Source organism: Macroventuria anomochaeta (genome assembly GCF_010093625.1).
Source record: "Macroventuria anomochaeta strain CBS 525.71 unplaced genomic scaffold BU25scaffold_11, whole genome shotgun sequence".
Taxonomy (NCBI): domain Eukaryota; kingdom Fungi; phylum Ascomycota; class Dothideomycetes; order Pleosporales; family Didymellaceae; genus Macroventuria; species Macroventuria anomochaeta.
Genome location: NW_022985372.1, coordinates 85,282 through 107,446, shown reverse-complemented (window position 1 = coordinate 107,446; position 22,165 = coordinate 85,282). Strand labels below are relative to the sequence as shown.

At 54.2% G+C, this 22,165-nt stretch overlaps 8 protein-coding genes across 8 annotated transcripts; 2 read left to right on the top strand and 6 right to left on the bottom strand.

Moving 5' to 3' along the window:
* Positions 1-2,181: 2,181 nt before the first annotated feature.
* BU25DRAFT_338324 (uncharacterized protein) lies at positions 2,182-3,654 on the top strand (the record flags this gene model as incomplete). The annotated part of the gene is made up of 2 exons (XM_033702720.1): positions 2,182-2,645; positions 2,943-3,654. The coding sequence occupies 2 exons, from the start codon at positions 2,182-2,184 to the stop codon at positions 3,652-3,654; spliced, it is 1,176 nt and encodes a 391-aa protein (XP_033563102.1).
* A 1,019-nt stretch (positions 3,655-4,673) lies between these two features.
* On the bottom strand, positions 4,674-6,809 carry BU25DRAFT_23528 (Clavaminate synthase-like protein). The gene is made up of 4 exons (XM_033701454.1): positions 6,571-6,809; positions 6,210-6,515; positions 4,758-5,721; positions 4,674-4,692 (listed from the first exon to the last, which is right to left on the bottom strand). The coding sequence occupies exons 2-3, from the start codon at positions 6,474-6,476 to the stop codon at positions 4,855-4,857; spliced, it is 1,134 nt and encodes a 377-aa protein (XP_033563101.1). The 5' UTR covers positions 6,477-6,515; positions 6,571-6,809; the 3' UTR covers positions 4,674-4,692; positions 4,758-4,854.
* Positions 6,810-7,583: 774 nt separating this feature from the next.
* Positions 7,584-9,544, bottom strand: BU25DRAFT_490068 (nitrogen permease regulator 2). The gene is made up of 3 exons (XM_033711471.1): positions 9,445-9,544; positions 8,878-9,396; positions 7,584-8,825 (listed from the first exon to the last, which is right to left on the bottom strand). The coding sequence occupies exons 1-3, from the start codon at positions 9,497-9,499 to the stop codon at positions 7,639-7,641; spliced, it is 1,761 nt and encodes a 586-aa protein (XP_033563100.1). The 5' UTR covers positions 9,500-9,544; the 3' UTR covers positions 7,584-7,638.
* A 1,288-nt stretch (positions 9,545-10,832) lies between these two features.
* Positions 10,833-11,573, top strand: BU25DRAFT_465903 (uncharacterized protein). The gene is made up of 2 exons (XM_033710669.1): positions 10,833-11,232; positions 11,319-11,573. The coding sequence occupies exons 1-2, from the start codon at positions 10,902-10,904 to the stop codon at positions 11,513-11,515; spliced, it is 528 nt and encodes a 175-aa protein (XP_033563099.1). The 5' UTR covers positions 10,833-10,901; the 3' UTR covers positions 11,516-11,573.
* An 872-nt stretch (positions 11,574-12,445) lies between these two features.
* On the bottom strand, positions 12,446-13,109 carry BU25DRAFT_23455 (uncharacterized protein). The gene has a single exon (XM_033701449.1). It carries the CDS (start codon positions 12,939-12,941, stop codon positions 12,537-12,539), a length of 405 nt encoding a protein of 134 aa, XP_033563098.1. The 5' UTR covers positions 12,942-13,109; the 3' UTR covers positions 12,446-12,536.
* Positions 13,110-13,342: 233 nt separating this feature from the next.
* On the bottom strand, positions 13,343-15,359 carry BU25DRAFT_457182 (uncharacterized protein; the record flags this gene model as incomplete). Its single annotated transcript, XM_033710094.1, has 3 exons — positions 13,343-13,614; positions 13,677-14,954; positions 15,056-15,359. 3 exons carry the CDS (start codon positions 15,357-15,359, stop codon positions 13,343-13,345), a joined length of 1,854 nt encoding a protein of 617 aa, XP_033563097.1.
* A 503-nt stretch (positions 15,360-15,862) lies between these two features.
* On the bottom strand, positions 15,863-17,735 carry BU25DRAFT_23436 (uncharacterized protein). Its single transcript, XM_033701448.1, has one exon. It carries the CDS (start codon positions 17,555-17,557, stop codon positions 16,271-16,273), a length of 1,287 nt encoding a protein of 428 aa, XP_033563096.1. The 5' UTR covers positions 17,558-17,735; the 3' UTR covers positions 15,863-16,270.
* Positions 17,736-19,157: 1,422 nt separating this feature from the next.
* On the bottom strand, positions 19,158-20,460 carry BU25DRAFT_409402 (uncharacterized protein). Its single transcript, XM_033706044.1, has one exon. The coding sequence runs from the start codon at positions 20,114-20,116 to the stop codon at positions 19,622-19,624; it is 495 nt and encodes a 164-aa protein (XP_033563095.1). The 5' UTR covers positions 20,117-20,460; the 3' UTR covers positions 19,158-19,621.
* Between the last annotated feature and the right edge of the window lie 1,705 nt (positions 20,461-22,165).

Sequence of the window (22,165 nt, the reverse complement as noted above, 5' to 3'; positions counted from 1 at the left end):
CGGCCAATTGGCCTAGCGCTTCCGACGTGCGTGCTTTGGCTCGTCTCGCCAGGTTCTGCCGATAATCAACCCCGTCCAATATCGCCGCCAAGCTGTCTCCCGTGGCGGGAGGAACTCATGGACAATTTTTAGAGCCAGCGGAATCTTCAATGGTCCATCCAGGCGCATCAAAACGAGGCGAGCAGGAGAATTCCGAACTTGGCTCCGTCGTAAACTAGCCTGGCATAGCCTCACAGCAACATGATCGACCTAAAGTATGCAGGGGTCGAGCGGTGAACATCGAATTTTGAAGTCAGTGAAGTGCGATGCCACAGGCTGGCATGTGTTCCGTCCATCAGTAAGGGCTTGCCTGCGCATCGGCATTTGCAAAACATCACGAGAGCAGCTCTTGGGCCGTCTGTTGCGCGTCTACCAGATGCCCGTGCAAACGTCACTTACCAGCTTGCAAGCCGTAAGACTTATTGGGAGCGGAGCACAGTTCAGGCCTTCGGTGAACGGTCGCACCATGGACGCTGGCCCATGCTCCATCTCATTTTGCGCGCACCCAACTACAGGTTCGGAAGACGCATGTCTGCGTATAGCGGAGAGGTCTTACCACATATGTATACTCCTGCACGTGCTGCCCATGTCTGTTGGAACTGCAGGATGCAAGTGCAGCGAGCATGCATGCTGAGCACGTACCTTGAAACGCATTGATGGCAGTGAGGGTCGGCGACACCACTGGTAAACTTTGCACGCGCAAATTTGTGTGTGTCTACGTATTCGGCAAAGACAGGTCAGGTTTACGATTCGAGCTGAGCAGAGTTCGCAAACACAACACGGGCTCCCGCCACGGGAGGACGGAACCTGCCTCTCTGATCATGCAGTGAGTCGTCCGGAGAACCTGTTCTCTTTCATGATCGACCGCTGGCGTCCGGCAGCCCTGCTTGCGACTCAGATAGGTCCGCAATTCAAACATAATAAAATTGCATATTCGCAGGGTCTACAAGAGGATGATGCTCTAGCTCTGACACTGTATTCTGGGTGGAGAGGTCGCAACGGTAGCGGCGAGGGCAGAAGAGAGTTTTAGTTTTGGGCGTGCACCGAGCACCGAGACGGGACTACTGGACAGGGCCACCACGTGCGAGTGGCCTTGGCACAGCTAGCTTGTTTAACCTTTTGCCCGGCGTCGCTGGAGGAATTGAAGCATGAGCACCACGCCATGATACGCCGCGAAACGTCACAGAACGGTCCCCCTGTGTTCCTTTGTGAGCGCTGCGGTATCCTACATTTTTCAAATCCAGTAGTGAGTGCGGCGAACCGGTCAGCAGCGCGGAAACCGCTCGCAGCTGGACGGCCGAACCCTCCCTCCTTCACAAGTGCCCGTCGTCGCAAGCTTTCCTAGTGGAGACGGTCGCCTTCCGCGTCTTCTAGGTAAGGTGGCCCGAGGAGCTAGTGTCGCGCAGGAGCTTCGGCCACGGCCACTTTCAGTAGTGGGCTGTAATGCCTCGAGCTAGACGCCCATGGTGCCTTTCCAGAACAGCCACTGCGCTCGCCGGACGCAGGGTGAGGCTCCATCTTCAGGCGTCTACTACCGCCGTTCTGCCGTTGGGAGCCACGCATGCAACATAGTGCATCCAGTCTTGCAAAGGGTCTGCACCGCTGCCACTTGCAGACGCTTCCAGCTTGCGTGATCAGCGCTTGTCAGGCACCAAACCTCATGGTGCCAACCCTAGTGGCCAAAGTGAAACGATTCCCCAGAAACCCACGTGTGCGTGTGGCTACAGCCAGGTGCCAGGATGCAACGCAAGCACTAGCCTAAGGCCAGGGTACGGACACCAGGAAAAGACGCTATTTACCAGCTCTGATAGCATTGAATAGGTTATAGGCTCTTGCCAGCCATGTCCTCGCTCCTTCCTAATATTTCACCCTTCTAGCTTTCCCGTCCAAACTTGTAATCTCCGCTGTCTTTCACTTACATCACGACTCACTACACGCACCCACGTCTGTGGGTCATCTGTGCGCATTGCGGCACGCTTACATTAACCCTCGCCAATACCCTGATCTTGGGATTCCAGGAACAGCCGTCGTCACTTCACCACATTGATACGGTGTCACGCTTGGACCGCTTCTCAATTGGGCCCCGCTGACATAGCAACGTCGACATTGCCTAATACACTCACCGCCCCTCGCGGATCCTCGATGACTTCAGTACTCCATTACCGTGATCCTATCGCCTACCGGAGCGACTTCATGAGCACTCCCAATTACGCTCCTCCCCACATGATGGACAACCCCAAGAAGGCACTCTCCTACGATGGCCACTCTTCTGAGAGCGAGTCAAGGAAGAACATGTCTGGCGGCAAGAAGCGCCCCTCAAGAGCTGGAACCCGCAGCGTCACAACCCTCACCGCCGCGCAACTGGAGAGGAAGCGGGCCAACGACCGAGAAGCACAACGAGCCATCCGCCAAAGAACCAAGGACCACATCGACTCTCTCGAACGTCAGAATCGCGAACTTCAAGCCCAGCTGGAGGGCAGTTCTTCATCCAAGATGATTGATCTCATGCGTCGCAACGAAGAGCTAGAGCAAGAGAACGCTATGCTTCGCGCTCGCATGGGACACGCACCTTCCACCCTGGGGGTTCCAGAACACAACACAGGTATGTGATGAATTCCTTTTTGTCTTCAGAGCACAGATCAAAAGTTCCTTCTTTAGTCAAGTGGGCTCACTTCTTGGCTTTTTCTTTCCCCGGGCCGCACCCGTTATGTGCAGCCGACCCTCTTTTATGCGAGGTTGTCACTTTCCGTTTGTTGACAACGTCGACGACTCTGACGTTATTTCCTTTTTGGGCGACGTGCGTTGTTTGCAGCGACCATTGCTCATTTCTTGTTTGGCGAAACGAGAACGGTTTATTGTTCTGGTGAAACGCGGGTGATATGAGGTGCATGATGGCTGACTAGACTGATAGCAGGCGCTCCTTCGCCCAGTGATCGCATTCAGATGCTCAGCCAACCACGCAGATCTTCCACTGGCACAGCAAGAAGCGTCCACTCAGTTCCTGAGATTGCGACACCTGCTTCCCAAGCTGGTCACTGGCAGACACAACATTCGTATGCTCATCACGTTTCTTCACCGCACGTCGAGGCGCCACCGCCTATGGATGTGTCGACATCGCACCACGACGCGCGCTGGAGTCCTCATCCGTCGTCGCATCCTCAGCATCACTCGGTCTCAATGGCGGAGCACCCTTCGGTTCACGCTGTCGAGCCTTATCCAAGCTCCTACGGGATGGAGAGCAACGCGCGAGCCATGTCGTATCCTTTGGAGAACGCTTCGCTCGTCACTTCTCAGCCTATGCAGATGACTGGTTACGGTACACCGACTTCACACCCTTCGCCGCACCCATCTGAGTATCAGCGACACATGAGCGTCCCAATGAACCACCAGGTGCCGCCGCAACCCCAGCATCCCCACGCGCACGCACAACAGCAGACTTCCGCGCCGTACCCCTCGTACACTCATCAGGGCTATGCACCACAAGTCAGCCATCCTAGTGAGATGCCTATGATGGCACATGCTCCCCACTCGCACGCTCAGCCTCAGCCGCAAATGATGGGCGAGCCTGGTCAACACATCATGTACATGCAGCCCAACATGAAAGTTGAGCATTGAGCAGACGTCGAAGCAAAACGTAATTCTCCGCGGCCAGATCCTGGTAGCAGGGATACCGTAGTCGGACGTATACACTGTTTCGACCTCCACTCTCGCAGCTCGCCTACCCAGACCAGGTTTTGGATCGACTAAGAAGACATCTATCACGGCATCGGTACGAGCACTTCAACTGGTCAGAGACTGTCTGGCAGAGGGATATATCCGACACCGACTTCCTCCATGATCGATGAAGCCGGCCAAGGTACCCATGCTACATGGCTCGATGACGGCGATTGTATCTGCGCGATTGGCATACCCTTCTCGGACCAATTCTTGCGCGACATTGCGGTAGTTAATCAAATCGAGAGGGCACGTCAGAAACGCTTAGGCAAACTTTCGAAGTCGTCCCCGCACGGTATTGATCGAAATGAAACGCAACGCGCAGGATCCACTCGAGGCAGGATTGCAGTCAGCAGAAGCAGGATTGCAGCAGGATCCGCTTAGGTGCCCACAATACGGACCATGGAATTATCAGGGGCCAGCAGCCCTTGCTAAATGATGCTCAAAAGGTGGAGACGCGAGCTTGGTCATCTGAAAGTGGAATTTTCCGTGGAGCGCTTCAGTTTACTCCGAGATCGACTCCTAAACCAGATAAAAAGCCGAGACCCTCCACACCGACACCGAGTGCTAAGTGGAACACGCTACAGTTCTGCAATTGCAAGCCGCGCTGCTCTACCACGGTTACAGTAGTCTGTAAGGATCATGAAACAAGTCAATATCAAATACAGGCCTTCTCACGTCCTATCTATCGTGCTTCTCGGCCGGTCATTGTCTGGCGCGCGGCCACCGTTATCCGATGCTTCTCTGGGCCAGCAGAAAAATGCCCTGCGCCAAGCGAGCGATGCGCTCTATGACGGTCACTAGCGCGGTTTAGGCGGGCAGCCTGCTGCGCCGACGACGTGGACTTGGCTCCAGCTGCAGCCAATCGTGCATCGAAGAGTGCAGCGGTCCGATCTTACCCGTGCTCATGCATCTGGCAAGGCTTCCGCATTGAGGAACCTGCAGGCGGACATCAGCTCACCGCAACCTGCGTCGTCTTGCGCCCTGCGCAATGATGCACGCACGCAGAAATCGATAGTCTCATGTTTGAGAATTCAAGAGCGGGGATGAAAGTGCGACAAAGTTTCTTTGTTATTGTTCGATGCCTATCGGCAGTTGCACTCACGCTGCTGCCGCTGCTGCCTGTTGTGCACGAATTTGCCGAAGCAGGTCTGGATACCACCTCTCACCCACATCCGGGTGGCTCTTCACCCTGTTCATCAGTGTAGCTTCTCCTAGGTGACCCCATTTGCCTTTAACGAAGGTGAACTCGACGTCATCCTTCCTGGCTTTGCGTGCTTCGTCGCGCAGCTTCAAGACGGACTCCGGGACATCCATGGCTTCAAACTTTGCATCGTAGCTCACCCCCTGGAAGAACGGAATGGAGTATCGCGCACCTTCACTCTTCCGCGGACTGAGCACGCGATGTGTCGTCGACGCACAGACGCCGTTTGTTAGAGCCTCCATACCTTGACCGATCGCAACTACAAGTGTGCCGTCGATGGGCATGCAGTCGATCCACTGCCCTTTGGCGTTCTGCGCCTGCAGACCCGGTTGGTTGCAGGCTTGCAGCAGGTAGCTGGTGAGCATGCTGTCCTTGTGCGGACCAACGCCCTGCCGCTTGATCTCCCACTTCTTTCTGTCGATCTCGCTGGCTCCAGCTGGCAGATCTGGCACGTCGACTTCGGGGTACTTGACGATCTTCAGCTTGTGCTGCTGATGCTCGTCGAAGAACTGGCTGAATGCATCGGCGGGCAGGCCAATTGCCTCCGCGATCAAGGATGTGAAGAGAGTGGAGATTTCAGACATGCGGCGCATGTAGTCTTCGTACGCGGGCCGGAAGGCTGGAAGATGCTGTGATGACGGCCATTGGTTTGGTGCAAGAAGATTGTGGTACAGAGGTGCCTCAGGTCCTGGGACCGGGTGCGGTGTTGACAGATCGAGCTGTTCGCGGTGATCTGTATTCAAAGCTGTGGTCTCGTTGTCGAGCTTGGAGGTCGTCAGCAAGTGTTCGACAAGCGTTGTGAGCAAAAGGAGAAGACGTAATGTCGAAATGACTGCATGGCGGTCATAGACGATCGCCCTTTGGTAAATACATGTTGGGAGATACCCGGTTCTGTTTTATGGCGTTCGATGAAAAGGAGGACGTTCGTGTATGCGCTTTTTCCTTCTCTCCTTTCTTAACCCATAGTAATATCTTCAGCGCTTTCTTTCTTCTTTCTTCCTCGCTGCACATACACAGCAGAGCATAGCATAGCATAGCATAGCATACGACTGTACGAGTACCAATAGACCATAGACCGTTCGTTTCGATCAGAATATATCACCACACAACACCTTGCTCCTTCCCCTTTTCCATGCTTACACACATCAACAGAAGAAGCATGAACAGAAGAGGCATGCACGACCGACCCATTACAAACGAACATCCGCAATAACCAACACAAGTTCGAAAAGATGAAGAGAACTCAACTCACCCTACTCCACCCCAAAAAGCTCTTCTCATTCTTCATCTCAATCCTCTCCTTCTCCTCCTGCGGCAAATTCTCAAAGAATCCCTTGCACTCCCTGATTACATCTTGCACCAACTCTTGCGGCAACCCCGTCTCGCTGAGATACAGAAATCCCACGTTCAGCAGTGCAGAACGCAGGTCGGCGAGGAACTGAGGTTTCGTCGCTGGGTCGAGCGCGCGGGACAGAGGCAGGATGGGGAGCTCGGTGAATGTCTCTGCGTCGGCGGCCATTGTGTCGTGTTGTGCAGGTGGTATGCAAGCGAGTTTGTTCTGATTACTTATAAGTTCGGATTACGAGGTGATGCAATACGAGGTGATGCAATACGGTGTCCTTCCGGCATTCAAAACACCACAATGAACACCGACTTGAGTGTTGAGCTCATATCTCGTGATGCCGGCATCGGTGTTGCGGGGTAGCACGCCATGCGGGGCTCTTTCGCCATCGAAACATCGCAGAGCCGCTGACGCTCCTTCTGGAAATCGTTCCCGCCACAGGCGCTCGTAATTGTCGGACACAACTCCGACACCTGCAAAATCGCAGAGCACAGCTCGCAGCTTGCACTCGCTTCGCTCGATTTGTCCCGCTGTCACACTTCCTGACTCACAAATCTCCGAGCCTAATATTGTGGATATTGGGTTCTAATATTGAGCTGGGGCCGGAGAGTGAGGGTGCGTGATTGATGTTCGCCTCATTCTGCTTGTTGTTTTGAGCGAGTCTTGGGGAGTTGCCGAGCTTGGTGCAAGAGTTCGGTACACTCGAGGAGAGTCTAGAGGGGTGTTGGAAGGGAGGGGGGTCTAGTATCGTGCCATCCATTTAAACACCAGACCGAGTGCTGTGAGCTTCAGGCCGGCGACGAGGGTGAGTGTTGCAGCGCTGAGGAGAGTGAGCATGTTAGATTGTGTTCTTCGTCGATGTGGTGAACTTTGAATTGGCGAAGTCGTCGAGGAGTACAGTGATTCTGAGCAATTATATCTCTACATTTCAGGGTCTTTGCTTGCTTTTGTACCCTCAACCCCATACCCACCTCTCCCCAAGAATCCGCTGTTGCGCGCCCAACATCCCAACCTCTTCTCCACATGGTTCGGGGCAGCGTCCGCAGCGCAGTCCACGTGAGTGTCAAATGCTGTGTCAAGACATCTTCGGGCTCATGACGTTGTACGAATGACGTGCATCACACAGACAACGCATGCAGGGCCCGCTGTGTTCGGGTTGGGAGTGTGGGCTTGGCATGGGTATGACGGTCATGTGGTTGTGGGGACCCCACTACTTTCACTCGTTGACGCCTGAGGGGGCACGGTTTCTCCGCAGTTACCGGAGGAGAGGTCCACTTGTTGCTTAACGATCGTATTCATAGGCGCGTGTTGCGCAATACCTGTACATCATCTTTGAATATCACCGATGTATAACCACTCCTAGACCCTCACCGACTCCCCTGATCTTGCCTTCAACGACCTTCTCCGGCAGCGACAGTTCGCTGCATATCTCATCAAAGCAGTGCATCCCATCCAGAAACCTGACTAATGGCAATCCGCTTTCTCTTTCCCTGTCGCTGACAAGCTCATCCATGTCCTTCAATTCCTGGTTTCGCGAGATGCTTGGCGCTTTGTGGTGATGCGTGTTTGTTAAATGCGGATTCAGACTTGTTGTCGAGGCTATCGAGGGGCGGTGTAAGGAAAACGTAGGGTGTTGAGTATGGGAATGAAGGTTGGATATTGAAGGGTAGTGGCCATTGCCACGGATAGTGGCCGTGTCAGAGTCTCTCAGATTCGATGTCGAGGGAGCAGCAGAGGTTTGGAGGCTTGTCGGTGGCGCTGGAGGCACTGCTGTAGATGTTGCATATGCATACTTGTGCACACGGTAGAGGAAGCCCTTGATGATGCCGAAAGTGATAAATCGGCGAACATCGATGCCACTCAGCAAGTCGAGGTTGTCGAGGACCCAGCTCTTCAGCGTAAGGCCTTGCCGCAGCGAGGTGTATAGGGTGATAAGTGTTTCGTACTCAATGTGCCATTCACCGTCATCTTCTTCTTCCTCGTCCTCGTCCTCGTCCTCGTCCTCTTCGGCATCGAAGTCTGAGATGTGGATGGTCGAGCTAGCAGTCTCGCTCTGCTGCGATGCTGAGGACGATATCGAACTGCGTTCATCACGGCTTCGTTCAGACTCACTCCGCACAATTGTGCTCTTGCTGGCCGCTGATCCTACCCTTAGCTTCGGTGTTCTGACGTATCTCATGCACTCCTCCTTGACATCCTCGTCCACAATGAGACCGCCAATCTCTGCTGTTGGCGCATAGATCGCACTGAAGCTGAATATGTCCAAGAGCACCAGGCATCCGTAGTATACCAGGTGTTGCACCGCTCGCCGCGTCAAAGACAGGTCTGTATCTGCAAGCTGGGCGATCCGCGATATCGAATTCACCCCGTTGACGTATGGAAGAATGCGATTCAGGGTGAGGTCTGACGAGATGGGCGACTGTAGGCCGGCGAGGGACATTGTGAGGAGAGGGACCTGATGCGCAAGAACGGGTGGCGGAGGCGGTCTCGTAGGGAAGAGCTTCAGATTGATCGTGTTTGAGTCGTCTGATCGTGTCAGGAATTAGAGTCGAGGCACATGGATCCATAGGGCACCTACCAATTGGTATCATGCACTCAGCATAGTTGTTGAGATCTTCCAGCACCATCTCACACAGCGCATACACCTTGCTGCCGCTGTCTATCCCAAAGCTACTTCCGCCCATACTGTCGTCCATGCCACCACTTCCTATCCCTAGCCCTACATTCTCGTCATCCCAGACACCCTCCTCTTCCTTGCTAAGAAAGCCTCCCTGTTCTTCCAGTCCTCGCAGCAGCCTTCCCAGTTTCCTCACCACCTGCCCATAGCATGCCCAGTCTGCCTCATTCTCGCCAATCACAATGGCAAAGTTGAAGATGAACTCGTTTCTCTCATACTTCTTCTCTTCCTTTATACACACAGGATAGCCGATGATGCGATGGTGGTTGATGCAGCAGGTGATGAGGCGGTCGCAAAACTGCTGGGTCGGAATGAGGTATTGTGTGACCGAGGAGAAGGGAAAGAGCGGTGCTGGAAGGGCAGAGGGTGAGGTTGATGGCGTTATCGCGCCTGCTGGTACTTGGTGGAGTACGCGTGAACCTAAGAATGATCAGCCGTAAGATAGGTACAATAGGTGTTACCGCGCACCTTTCTCGTGATGAAAGCGCGTATAGAATATAGCCTTGATCGCGCGTGTAGGCATTGGAATTGTCAATCACCTCAACGGTGTGAATTGCTGCGAACTACATGTTGCACGTGGAGGTCAAAGGGACGCATTGCGGGGAGCTTGAGCCTCAAGTGGTTCGTGTCCGTGCGCCTTCCCTTCGGTACTCACATCTTAATGTATCTACTATTCCTTTAACCTGGTCATTATGCGCGTGGGAGGACTATATATAGTGTCTCTCGGCTTCTGTTACGCCGTGATGTGCTACCTTTGGGCATGATATATAAGGCCTCGCCTTGTGCACTCGCCTAATGTGTAGACTTCTTGTAAGCGCAGTCGAGTTACATCCTTCGCAGCCCGCCTGCTTTCCCACTTTCTTATGAGTGGCAGAGCTACCTCAACTTCTCTTGACAGATCTGGACACCAACCGAACAGCCATACCGCACCAGCTGTGCGATCTTTGACGAATTGTCGCTACTATTTATACGCCCCACATCATGGGCAGGAGACGACGCTCATGCTTTCTTCAAATACCACAACATATAGATGGATTGAGGCATCTCGATCCCCGATCTACGCGATACCAAGGCTTTTCGAACCGCCTTTCAAACCCCCTTCCCGAATCCTGAACCCCTCTGGGCGAGCAGAGCGCCTCTACAGCATCGTACTAGCATACTTGCTCTTCGAAAATCAGCTGGGCTTGGATGTCACCTCTGTTCTCTCTTCGTTAGTTCAATGGATCGAGAGAAGCACTCAGCTCTTCCAAATCAAGGTGAAAGTCAGCCGTGGGTCTCTCCATGTCGTAAGCCGAACTGGATCCTGGCTGTCAAAGATACCGATCATGACAATCGAACTCTGCTTCTACATGACAGCCATCTTTGGGACTCATCGACCTCTCCTGAACCTCTGGCTAACGTCCAGATCTACCATTGCTCGAAAGTTGCCAAGCAAGACGGTTTGTCACGAGAGAAGTGGGAACGTCGTCTAGCTGCATCAAATCAAGTCTCGCTCGAGTCTTCCCGCTTCAGATGGTCTCTGAACACCGGATCTGACGCAAGTATCAAGCTGGTTGCTGCTTGGCTACAATAATGCGCTGACAGCCACGAACCTTGTAACAAGAGCTTTGGTGGCCACATAACATCTAGGCTTCTAGATCTCAATGCCGACCTGGAATTGGGTGACAATACGTTTGGTCTTTACGAGCGATATTAGCATACAACCTTACGCTAAGCTTAGTTGTAGTCAAGGGCAATCGCGCCTCTGTCTTGCTTACTGAAGACACACTCAAGGCATTTCAAGCTCGTATCGGAGTAGACACGCTTCCTAAACAATCCAGCATGCCATAAAAGTGTGCAGAGGGCTGTAGGTGAGGTATCTCTGGGTGAACACTCTTTGCATTATTCAGGGCAGTGGCCAAGATTTTTCACGAGAGGTCTCTTAGATGGGATCAACCTATGTGAAGTCTTTACTTACAATCGCGGCATCCGACTCTATTGATTGTAACGTGGGTTGTCTTGGGCATCGACAACCACTCCAGGTGGAAGATTGTCAAGTTTTCGATGACGGCGAAAGTACCATGTTCTTCGCTGGAACTGACCACGACAACTCGGAGCATCACCTCAAAGATCGGCATCTTGACACTCAAGCTTGGGTTTATCAAGAACGTATGATGTCCCCACGAACGATCCACTTTCGTGGGAGTGAGATCATATGGGAATGTCGAGAGCGGCTTACGTGTCAGCGTTGCGCTGTGAGCCTGCAGCCGTCGAGGGGTGTCCCCAACGATGGGAATCACGAACTACCTTCACAAGGATGACCCGGATGACACTAGAGGATCTCGAATAGGCAAGATTTGAAGACATCTGGAACGAGATACTGTCTGTTTACACCAAAGCTCAGTTAAGCAACGAGGACGACATACTGAGTGCATTGGCGGGTATGGTCCAGCTTCTAAATCGTCACACCAATTACGAGAACAGCTTTGGGCTGTGGCTCCCATTCTTCCTGGATCAGCTGCTCTGGTGCTACTGGTCAAATCAACGAGGGGCTTGGTGAGATCGTAAAGCCACACCCGGACTTCCATCATGGTCGTGGGTCAGTGTTCGAGGCGGGGTCAGCAGACTGCAGCACTCGTCAAGAGGCCAGACACATGTGTATAACGCTGAGCTGATATGCGCTCCACCCGCCACTCCATTTGGACAAATATCGTCTCTGTGCACACGACTGCCGCGTCCTGTGTCGACAAAGATACGCAATTGGGTTACGGTCTGTCGACCAGGGCCTGTGTCCAGATATCATGAAACACCAAAGAACCTTTTTCAGAAGAGAAGAGTATACACTGGGTACTCCGGTCGAGAGCTATACAAGGTGGAATTTCGCTACAGACTCAACAAAGCGCTCGAGTCGGAAGATGAGCATAGCAAACAACAGGCCCATGAAGAACACGACACCTGCACTGAGCTTTTCGAGTCGAAAGATGAATAGAGGACACAGAAGCTTCTGAAGGATCGATACAGCATGTTCAACAAAGAAGAACCCGTGGTAAAGGTCGAAATCATCTGAGACAGCGTCGAATCGGATCGACGCCGGTAAGAGAAATGCATTGTCCGTTTGCAAAAGACAGTCAGCTGACACGCTGCGTTATCACGGTGCCTTGAAGCATAACGACTGCCGCAACATACTGCCTTTTCGACTCGTTCGGAACTTGCATTTCGTGTGCTAACGTCAGTACTTCCCGCCGTTCTTGTCTCTTGACCATCGTTCTCTCTCCTGCCCTGTGCTTAGTCTCATCGCATCGCCGGAGAGGCTTGTGCTTCGCTGAGCAGCAGATACACCATTGGTCAGGCTACAATTACCAAAGCGAGATACTCACAGGTAGCAGATGACTCTCCATGACTACAAAGCCTCTCGAGTCGCTTATCAGCAATTCGTTCCCGCATCAACACAGATCGACCTGAGCCCTCTTCCCAGTGTTGGGGTCGATATGCACGTCAGCAGAAGGAATAGTTTGTCTCTTCTGCTAGTTACGAATGCTATTCAACCGTGACTACCAATCGCACCAAGGGTCAAAGATTTATTAATCCGACTGATACCACAAAGCCTTAGCACTCGACCAAGAGTACGACATGGGCCAAACCCAGTGACTGAGTGGCAACATTGAGGGAAATAGTTGTTTGTATCTCCACGTTTGCCTTACTTTCGCTGTTCGGTCCAATCGTATAGCGCGTCCGCACTGAACGTATATCTGTCTGGCGCGAGAAACCTCAGAGTGTATGTGCTGAAAGTAGGCGAGAAGGGCGAGACGAAGTATGTTGCACTTGCGCAGGCTCTGTTGCCTACTTTCTGACCGCGTCCATCGTTGCTCCTCTGCTCTTACTTTCCTCAGGCCCCACACCACATTCCTACTTCCCACCACTTCTCCCCTCACCCTGTAACGCATTTTGTGCTCTCCGTGAATGTTAGGCGCTGCCTTCCGAAGCATCGACTTGACCGGGTTTTTAGTAAAATTGCATCCAGATTTACATAGTGCTTACAAACTCCTCCAGCAAGGCTGATGCAGGGGACAATGGCATGACTGACCCGTACATCCATGTGGGACTCTCTGGCCGCGACCCAGACGCAACCTAGATCCCGCATATCAGACGCCCCTATGATAACGCAGTCTTTCTGTGGGCTGGTTAGGAGAACAAGTGCCGGAGAAAGTCAGCATGTGCCCAGGTGACCAAGACCTGAGAATTGCAGGTCCCAGTTCTAGAGGATTGGAAGTGTCAAAGTGCACCCTGGAAGACCTCAGACTACGGTACATCTCTGAAACTCATGTCCTTGTGTGCCAGGAAGCATCTATTCACGCCTTATCCTACACCCCTCCCCCTCTCCTTACGACTACCACTCAGCAACCTCGCCCTTCCCCGGCATCTTACTCCTAACAACCTTGTCGCAATTCAGCAAACACAACGGATCAAACGCCTTCTTGAGCTGCCTCATCGCATCTACGGTATCCGTACCCAGCTCATGGGGAATATAGTCTCTTTTAACGAGCCCGACGCCGTGTTCACCCGTTGCGGTGCCTTCGAGCTCGATCGCGCGCTTGACCATGTCGTGCACGAGGTGCTTAGTTTTTTCGTACTCGGTGCGGCGGTTGTATAGGATGATCGCTAAACCGTGTTAGCATGGAGTGTACAAGGATGAAGTGGGGAGGATTTTGGGGCAAGCTTACCGTGGAAGTTTCCATCACCGGCATGCCCGACGATACTCCCCAGCAGTCCCGATTTGCTGATCTGCTCCTTGGTTTCTTCGATGATCTGTGGTAGCCTTGAAATAGGAACAGCGACATCCGTCGTCCAAACACCTAGATCATCATTATTTTCTCCCTTCGCCATGACACTCCACAGCGCCTCCTTGCGCGCCTGCCACAAGTCCTCCTTCTCCTGCTCGCTCTTGGCAAACTCGAAGCTTACGCTCCCTGCTTTCTTGGCCATGCCTTGCACCTGCGACACTTGCTCTTTCACGCTGCTGGGCGTGCCCGCGAACTTGAAGAACAGCGTTGGTGCGTTTTTCCATGTTCTGGAGGTCTGGCCCGCGTCGTTGATGCATTGCATTTGCACGTCGTCCAGGATCTCGATGGCGGCGATGGGCACGCCGGCGCCGACGACTTTGAATACGCAATCAGCAGCCGCGCGGATAGAGGGGAATGCGCAGACGGCGACGCTGGTGTGTTGTGGCTTGACAGTGACTTTGAGGGTGGCTTCTGTGACGAGGCCGAGCGTGCCTTCGCTGCCGATGAACATGCGTGTGAGGTCGTAGCCGGCGGAGGATTTGCGCGGGCGCTGGCGCGTCTTGATGATTGTGCCGTCGGCGAGCACGACGGTCAGCGAGATGACCCAGTCTTTCATTGTGCCGTAGCGGTACGCGTTTGTGCCTGAGCAGCCGGTGCCGACCATGCCGCCGATCATGGCGCCTGGGCCTGGGTCCGGAGGGAAGAAGAGGTTGTCTTTCGCCAATTCTTCATTGAGGATCTCCCAGCCGACGGCAGGCTGGACGACGACGTCGAGGTCATCCTTGTGTAGCTTGAGGATCTTGTCCATGCGGCTGAAGTCGATGCAGATGCCGCCCTTTGTGGCTGCGAAGTGCCCTTCCAAGCTGGTGCCGCCGCTGTAGGGGGTGACGGGGATCTTGCGCTCGTGGCAGATCTTCATGATAGCGCTGACCTCCTCTGTGCTGCCGGGCTTGACGATGCAGAAGGGAACGTCACCAGGCTCGGCGGGATGCGACGACCAGGACGAGCCGCTGTGCGATTCGAGATCCGACCGCTCGAGCGAGATGTTCGCCTTGCCGACGATGTCGCGGAAGTCTGTCCATGCTGCCTCCATGTTCGCCTCTGAGATGTTGTGCTTGACGGGTGGGAATGTCTGGAGCGGCGCGGTCGAGGCTGTGTCGGGCTTTGGGGGCTTCATTTGGCCATAGTAGTAGCCCATGGCACCAGCGACGGCAACGGCTGTTGTGTGTTAGCATGTATATATATATATATACATATATACATATATATATATATATTATATCTTGCACAACAGCGACTATCGCGTGAAGAGCGCGTACCTGTAACTGTCGCCCAGAACTTTCCTCGCGCCGTTCTTTGCTGCAGCGACTGGATCTGAATCTGCTCGGCCTTCTCCTTCTGCACACGCTCTTGAATACTCTCCTGCAATTGCAGGTAGAACGGCCTCTCCCCATCAGGCACCGGCTTCTGGTCCTTGTTGCTCGCCCATCTCTTTTGCGTGATGCGGCCCACTCCCGCGCGAACTCCGCAACTTGCCCAGCTTTCGATTCCCGTGCGCCCAACTGTGACCCTTGTGCTGCTCCTCGCGAGCACTGAAGCTCGGGGTAAGCCTCTTAATGACATGGCGACTATGAAGCAGCCTGACACATTGCCCCCCAAAAGCGTGAGGGGAACCTTAGGCGTGAGAGGAAGCTTAAGCGTGGGGGAAAGCATAAGCATGAATAAGCTCAAAGCGTCTGAGGTAGCTTATGGCGTTAGTCTTGGCAGTGATGTCGATTCCCTAAGTCCGACCCTGGACCGAGCCACGTCTTCGGGAGAGCCGCCGCCCCCGCAAGTCGGCTGCTCCCAACGGCTATGCATGCTTCTTGGGACGATCCTCTTGTTTGTTGGCGATGGTCTGGCAAGCCAGGAATTACACAGCATATGGCTAAGTTCACGGGAGGTGTTGCCTTCGTATTGCAATTCAGATCCGGCACGCATTCATTAGATCGTCACGTACACAGTGCATTGAAGAGCAATGAGATAGGAATATGCATTCGTGAGCCCCGCTAGCCAACACCAGGGCGAATCTGTCCGAAGCGATATATACGTATACATATCCCCGACTCCCAGAACCAAGACAACACCGCTAGACACGCAACGTGTTCTGGGGTATCAGACATGCAAACGCATGCGACGCAAACAGCAATAAGAGACAAGTGGACCCAAGTCCTTCCCCGTGCGCCTGTACACGAATGCTAGGTATATATGCTAAGGATGCTCGCAGAAGATGCAGCATGATATCAATAAAACATGAATGGTGAAAAAAGGCCGTGACCCGCAACCGAACGCCGTGCTGAAAGATGAGTGTGAGTGATGAGAGTAGCCAATCGGCTGCTAAGGCAGAGGAGAGTAGATGTTATTGGGGTAGATGGCAGGAGGATCGGCGGCGCAGGTCATAGAGAGGATAATGACTTGCGTATGCGGATGGTAGGGCTGTGTTGCTGCATGGCGACGTGGCAGCGTGGCGATGAGTGGAACCGGCCGACTCAGCCTCAAGTTGACACTTTCCTCGACATGCGCAAAAGCCTCGTCTTGAACCAGGTGATGAAGCTCAGCCACCGACCCTTCGCCGCACGCTTCGTCGTCACTTCAGGCGTGACACCAGCCTTCTCCAGATCCACGGTGCTCACGTGCTTGGGCAGCGAGTTGACGTGTGCTTCGCGATAGTCTGAGTACTGTCGTCCACCGACCGAGGGCCTTGGTGCCTTCTCGTTGTGCGAGTCGGAGATGCTGCGAGAGTGCTTGTATTCAGCACGGTCGGTGGCTTCTGACTTGCGCCTCTGGTGTTCCTCCTTCTTCGCCTGTCTGCGGTAGTCCCGCTCGGCTTGTTTGGTTGCTTCCCTCTCGTATCTGCGCTCCTTTGCCAACTCCTCCTCTTCGAACTTTGCCCGTGCAGCACGGATCGATGCAGCGCGTGATGCAGCATCAATCGGCGAGTCGCGGCCGCCGCGGATGAATCGCAGACCCTGGTCGAACGAGGTGCGCGAACTGGGCGAGGTGGTGGTGTCGATGGACTTGAGCGTGTCTCCTCTGGACCGTGCTTGGGCAACGGGCGAGGTCAGGGATATGGTGGACTGGGAGTAGTTGCTGGCGAGTCGTGTTGTTGAGTTGTTGGTGTGAATGCGCAGGGATACACCAGGCACGGGTGATATCGAACCAGATCGACGCCCGGGCTCATACGCGTTCTGTCGCAGACGGAACTCCTCGTCAGACATGATATCATCGCCCTCATTCTCGATTCCAAGTATTGATGATGGTGACGACTTGGATGCGGGCGGTAGGTAGGCTGTTGGTTGCGGAGTCTGGCGGATGGCCGGCATGGGCGTTGGCCGTGTCAGACCACCAGACGATGTCGAGAACTGCGAGGTGTTCGAAGTCGAGCGGGTGTGTCGATGGCGGCCGTTGACGGGGGTGAAGGTGACGTCTGATATCGAGCGAGAGTACACTCCATTGTACTCGTTGGCGATGCCGAGGCCTGCAAGACTTTCATTCTCTGCAGCCGGGCGCGAGAGGTCCAGGGCGTTCGTATCCTTGGACGACAGCTTCCGCAGGTACGGCTTGATCTTAAGCGGATGCGAGGAGGGAGAGGCGGGCATGTGCTGCGGTATCTCGGTCCAGGACTCCTCGATGGTCATCTTGGGCGTCTCTGACCGATTAAATGTGAATGCTCCGCCGTCAGCAACCGGGCTCAGCGGGCTCGCCAGCGACGACGAGGCGGAGTGGCCGCGCTTGTGAAGCCGTGCATGGCCCGGATGCGCATGCGCTCTGGAGTTGACCATGGTGGTGGTGCTGGATACTCGTGGTGTTACCAGTGCATGTCAGGTGTAAATAGAGGACCGGGCGGTGGAGGGGAATGTAGCACGAGCATCTATCACCAAGCAACCGCCATATCAACAGAAATTGACGCCCGCGGAGAGATCGGATCGGTGACGAAACGACAAACTGGCACTTGTTGCACTTGTCAAGCGGGTCGCTAGGCAAGTCTGTCGCTAATCCGGGGTCGAACGGCTCACTGGCACGGCGTTCCAAGAAGCAGGGCGCGCGGCACGTCGCGCTGCTGGAGAGTTGCTTCGGAGGGATCGACAGCGGCGATCAATCTCAGCGTAATCGTGTGGAAAACCTCACGTTCAACAGGTCAACACAAACGCAAGCAAGAGGCGATGCTGCTTATATGAGAATATGCCGCAGCACGCGAGTGCGCGGTGCAGGTGGGGAGAGCTAGGCAGTGCGCCAGTATGAGCCAGTGGGCCATAGACGGCGACTCCATCGATTTGAGATGATAAGCCCAAGATGAGCGAACCATCGAATCGCAGCTTGCAGACGCCTGGCTGCGGCCGCCGGGACCACCAGTGCCCGTACCGATACGGCGATGAGAAGAGCACTGCTTTGTTCGAGTTTCTCGCTTTCGCACTTGCTCGAGCACGCCCTCATTCGCTGTTGACCTGTGGGGTTGCAGCAGAGGGACGACTTCAACGCGCAAGCAGTGGCACAGCAGCCGTCTTTCTGTCTTCGTGACTGGAGGTTGTCGCAGCTGCAGCACTCCAAGCCAAGTCATCCTTTACGATCCTGCGACTCCATTTGCCTAGCCTCCGCGCTCACCGACTGCACGAAGCTGACTATCTTTGTCTGCGGCCCGGCACAGGTCTGCTAGAATCTGCGGAGCAAGATCCGAAGTTGCCATGTCGACTCGGTGGAGCTTTGTTTCAAGAGTTGCAGCTGACAGAAGAGAGCTGGCCTCCCATGTCTCCTCCTATGTGATGGTTCTCCATGGTTCGAGCTTGTCACGATGCATTCCCCCGCGTCTCAGCACGTTCGGCCAAGGACGAGGGCCTGGATTCATCCAGGTACCCTGGATCTCGGCGCCGGCCTTCGACCTCATGTTCACCCACTTTGACGTGAGCCTACCGCTGAAGAGCGTTGATTGTCTGGGTTGCTACCACATTGTAACCACAATCTGTTGTTGATCGTAATTGATGGTTGACGCAAGGTTTACAACACAGCGCCCATCTTGGCACGAACCATGTCACGATCCTTGAAATTACGGCTGTCTGTCGAGGTACCAAGAGGTTTTACCTGCGGATCGAGCGCGTCATGAGCATGATGCGGTCCCTTACAAAGTAGCTTACACGTTTATCACCCTCCTGTCTTAAGCAGTATCAAATTGCATGCGTCGTACAGGTCACAGATACCGGCGGTCTGATGTTGAACTCATAGTATTGCCATGTTGCTCTCTAGACGAAGTGGTTAAGTGGGTTGCAACTGGGGCGCGGCACAAGAGGGTGTCTTCAGGAATTGCATTTTGGTTCGACGGTACGAGGGATACCTCAGCTGGGACATCTCACATTTAGTTATATCTTGTTGTATTCTGAATGCAGGATGCAATACCGGTGCAACGTCTACTCGCAATCATTTTCCAGCATTCCACTCAATGCACTGTATCCATCTCGTCATGCCATGAATTACCAAAGCTGTTCTCTAAACTTCTTTCTCTCTGATACTGCTGCAGCGCCTTGTCAAGGTATGTTGAACTCCTTCGTTTGGTGAAATGATTCGAATGATGTCGGCGTGAGACACGAGGGTCTCCCTCAGGCAGTAACCGTAGCTGGCTTGACTCCAGTGACCAAGCATAGTCTGTCTCCATTTTGCTGGATCTCCCACATGGTCAGCGTATGGGACGATGAGGTCCAAGGCGTATCTGCGGAACGTCCATGATTTGGAAATGCGTCTGCAAATTTCGGGATCTGAGCTTGACAGAGGGGCTAGGCAGATGCGATATACCCCCTCCACCCCAGCTTTAGCCCTGGTGGTACGCTCGTTGTTCTAGACCTTCTCTCGCAATCCCTCTACCATGAGCGCGAGCTGATATAGGTTATGGTGCTCCTGTGAAGACAACACAGAAGTTGTTGGATAAGTGACATCTGACCGAGGTGTTTGTTGAGCTTGTCGAAGTCCACACCGACGCAGGTAGCCATAATCTCAAGCGGGTATCGCTCAAGCAGGACGAATGGAGTAGACGCAGTCGCTACATGTGGAGGTCCAATGGGCGAGTAAACGTTCTGTGGTATGGATTTGACGTGTGAAGGGGCATCTCGTTGAGTTGTTGCCACGCGTAGACATGTGAGGAGACTTGTAGGAGGAACGACAGTAGCCTGAGAATCTGCTTGGTCCGAAGTAGAAAAAGATGGCGGGGTTATATCAATGCCACCTTTCTTGATATCTGCTTGGTCCATATTGACAGTAGAAGTAGGATGGAAGTAGGTGAGCGAGACGTGGAGAAACAAGGAAAGGAGAGAGGGAGGCGCGACGAGGAAAACATACTCACGACGCTGCTGGGCCATGGTTCAGTAGGGAGATGTGTCCGTGTTGTGAGCAAGTTAAAACCTTGAATACCTCCAGGATGATCTTTGAGGCCTCCAAGTCTGAGGATTGAATCGTCCCGTTCTTGTTATCATCGATTCGGGACAACACCTTCAGTACCTCCCGTATCCTTTTGGAGGTGCTTACATTCCCACGATTGATTGATATCTCTAATTCTCCCAGTGCAGCAGGTTGTTGAATTGCGCGAATACCTCCAGGCTATAGGCAAAACCCCTGTTACGTTTCAAGGTTTTCAAAAATTGAAGATGTCAACTATTCCATCCGCAATCTTGGTGAATGCCTCCACGGTGGTGTCAGAGTGAAGGTGCGAGGCTAGCGTGACGTCGACGCACGGTCGCACCTTCCTCTTAACACCGCCGAACGTCAAAACATTTCCTGCCATCCCAGACCCATCACCCGCCGCACGTCAACCCAAACCGGCGCAACCATGTCTGGAAAACGCGCGAACCTTTTCGGACAGGGCCGTTCAGAGAACCCGTACGACGAGCGCGATGAACCCGCCGACGTGCCGCAGCGGGCGACTGCAGCTCAATTGGCAGCGCGCAAGTAGGTTTCCTTCATCCTCACCATGACTCGGACTCCTGTCGCGTGTCACCACAGAGCGCGTCTATTGCACCCTTCACGTTCACGCGCTGACATTCACCTCGCAGGATCAAATCAGTCAAGCCCCGCCGCGCAGCTGGCGCCTCGTCCGTAAGTCCTTCACGCTCACACGCCCTCGATCACGGTCGCATCCACCACCACCACCACCAGCATGGTCGACAAATACAGCCTCACGCATCGCAAGGTCGTGCGAACGAGGCATATGCTACACCAGCGCACTGCTAACGCGCCGACACAGGGTCTTTCACAGAGTGTGAACTTCAGCGGAGGGCAGCAGACACCCAACTTCAACTTTGGAGCTTCAGCGCCCATCGGAGGGGATAATGGCTCGAATGCCTCCGGGGGTATGTTTGGCGGCAATGCCTTTGGTGGTAACGCGACGAGCAGCTTCCCACCTGCGCAATCGTCGAATTCAAGCAATACCTTTACCAACAACTCCTTCCCCGCCCCCAACGCGTTCCAGCCGCCCACAGGTGGCTTCGACTTCTCCCCCGCGTCATCGACAAACAACCCCTTCGGCAGCATGAACGACGGCGCATCCGCGACGAACGGCACATCCACACCTTTCGGCGGCTCCATTTTTGGTAGCCAGCCTGCAAGCAATCCTTTCGGTGGAGCTCAGCAAAACAATACAAGCAGCTCGTCCGGGTCGACTAGCATGTTCGGCACGACCAACGGCGCGTCCACACCCTCCTTCATGTTCGGCGGTGCCAGCTCGTCAGTAGCAGCCGCACCCAGCACGCCGGCCCCACCGTCACAACCGACCTTCAGCTTCGGTGCGAACACATCCACTCCCACTGCGTCGAGCACCCCGTCCTTCCAGTTCGGCGCGACCAGCTCTGCCGCCCCAGCCAGCACGAGCACGCCAGCACCTGCCTCCACAAGCATCTTCAACTTCGGCGGGTCCACGCAAAACAATGCGACACCTGCGGCAACACCCGCATTTGGTGGCTCTGGCGCTGGTGCTGATGCGCAGAAGAGTGAGAGCACACCAGCAGCTGCTATACCTCAGAAGAACATGTTCGGCTTCGGCGCAACAAGCACACAGGGCACAGACAGCACACCAGCGGCAGCACCTGCGACGTCCTCCACAAGTCTGTTCAGCTTCAGCGGAGCAGCAGCACCCAAGCCCGCAGAGGCTGCAACACCCGCGCCAGCCACGAACATGTTTGGAGGCGCAAGTACACCCGCCCCTGCCCCTGCCAGCAACCTCTTCTCCGGTCTGCAGACATCCACAAACTCTAGCACGCCGAAGTTTAGCTTTGGCCAGACACAAGAAGCATCAAAGGCACAGGAATCGACACCCGCCAGCATACCGAATTTCAGCTTTGGTCAAACACAGGAAACACCAAAGGCGCAGGAACCGACGTCTGCTACCCCAAGCCTTTTCAGCAGCGTGAAGCCCG

Coding starts and splice junctions, on each gene's coding strand:
- BU25DRAFT_409402 (XM_033706044.1), bottom strand. CDS start 20,116: ATGGCCCAGCAGCGTCGTGAGTATGTTTTCCTCGTCGCGCCTCCCTCT.
- BU25DRAFT_23528 (XM_033701454.1), bottom strand. CDS start 6,476: ATGGCCGCCGACGCAGAGACATTCACCGAGCTCCCCATCCTGCCTCTG. Junction 5,722..6,209: donor GCTTTTTGGGGTGGAGTAGG/GTGAGTTGAGTT, acceptor ACGACCTCCAAG/CTCGACAACGAGACCACAGC.
- BU25DRAFT_23436 (XM_033701448.1), bottom strand. CDS start 17,557: ATGGTCAACTCCAGAGCGCATGCGCATCCGGGCCATGCACGGCTTCAC.
- BU25DRAFT_23455 (XM_033701449.1), bottom strand. CDS start 12,941: ATGCTTCGGAAGGCAGCGCCTAACATTCACGGAGAGCACAAAATGCGT.
- BU25DRAFT_465903 (XM_033710669.1), top strand. CDS start 10,902: ATGGGATCAACCTATGTGAAGTCTTTACTTACAATCGCGGCATCCGAC. Junction 11,233..11,318: donor GAGCCTGCAGCCGTCGAGGG/GTGTCCCCAACG, acceptor CAAGATTTGAAG/ACATCTGGAACGAGATACTG.
- BU25DRAFT_490068 (XM_033711471.1), bottom strand. CDS start 9,499: ATGCCTACACGCGCGATCAAGGCTATATTCTATACGCGCTTTCATCAC. Junction 9,397..9,444: donor GCGCTTTCATCACGAGAAAG/GTGCGCGGTAAC, acceptor GATCATTCTTAG/GTTCACGCGTACTCCACCAA. Junction 8,826..8,877: donor TGAGTGCATGATACCAATTG/GTAGGTGCCCTA, acceptor TGACACGATCAG/ACGACTCAAACACGATCAAT.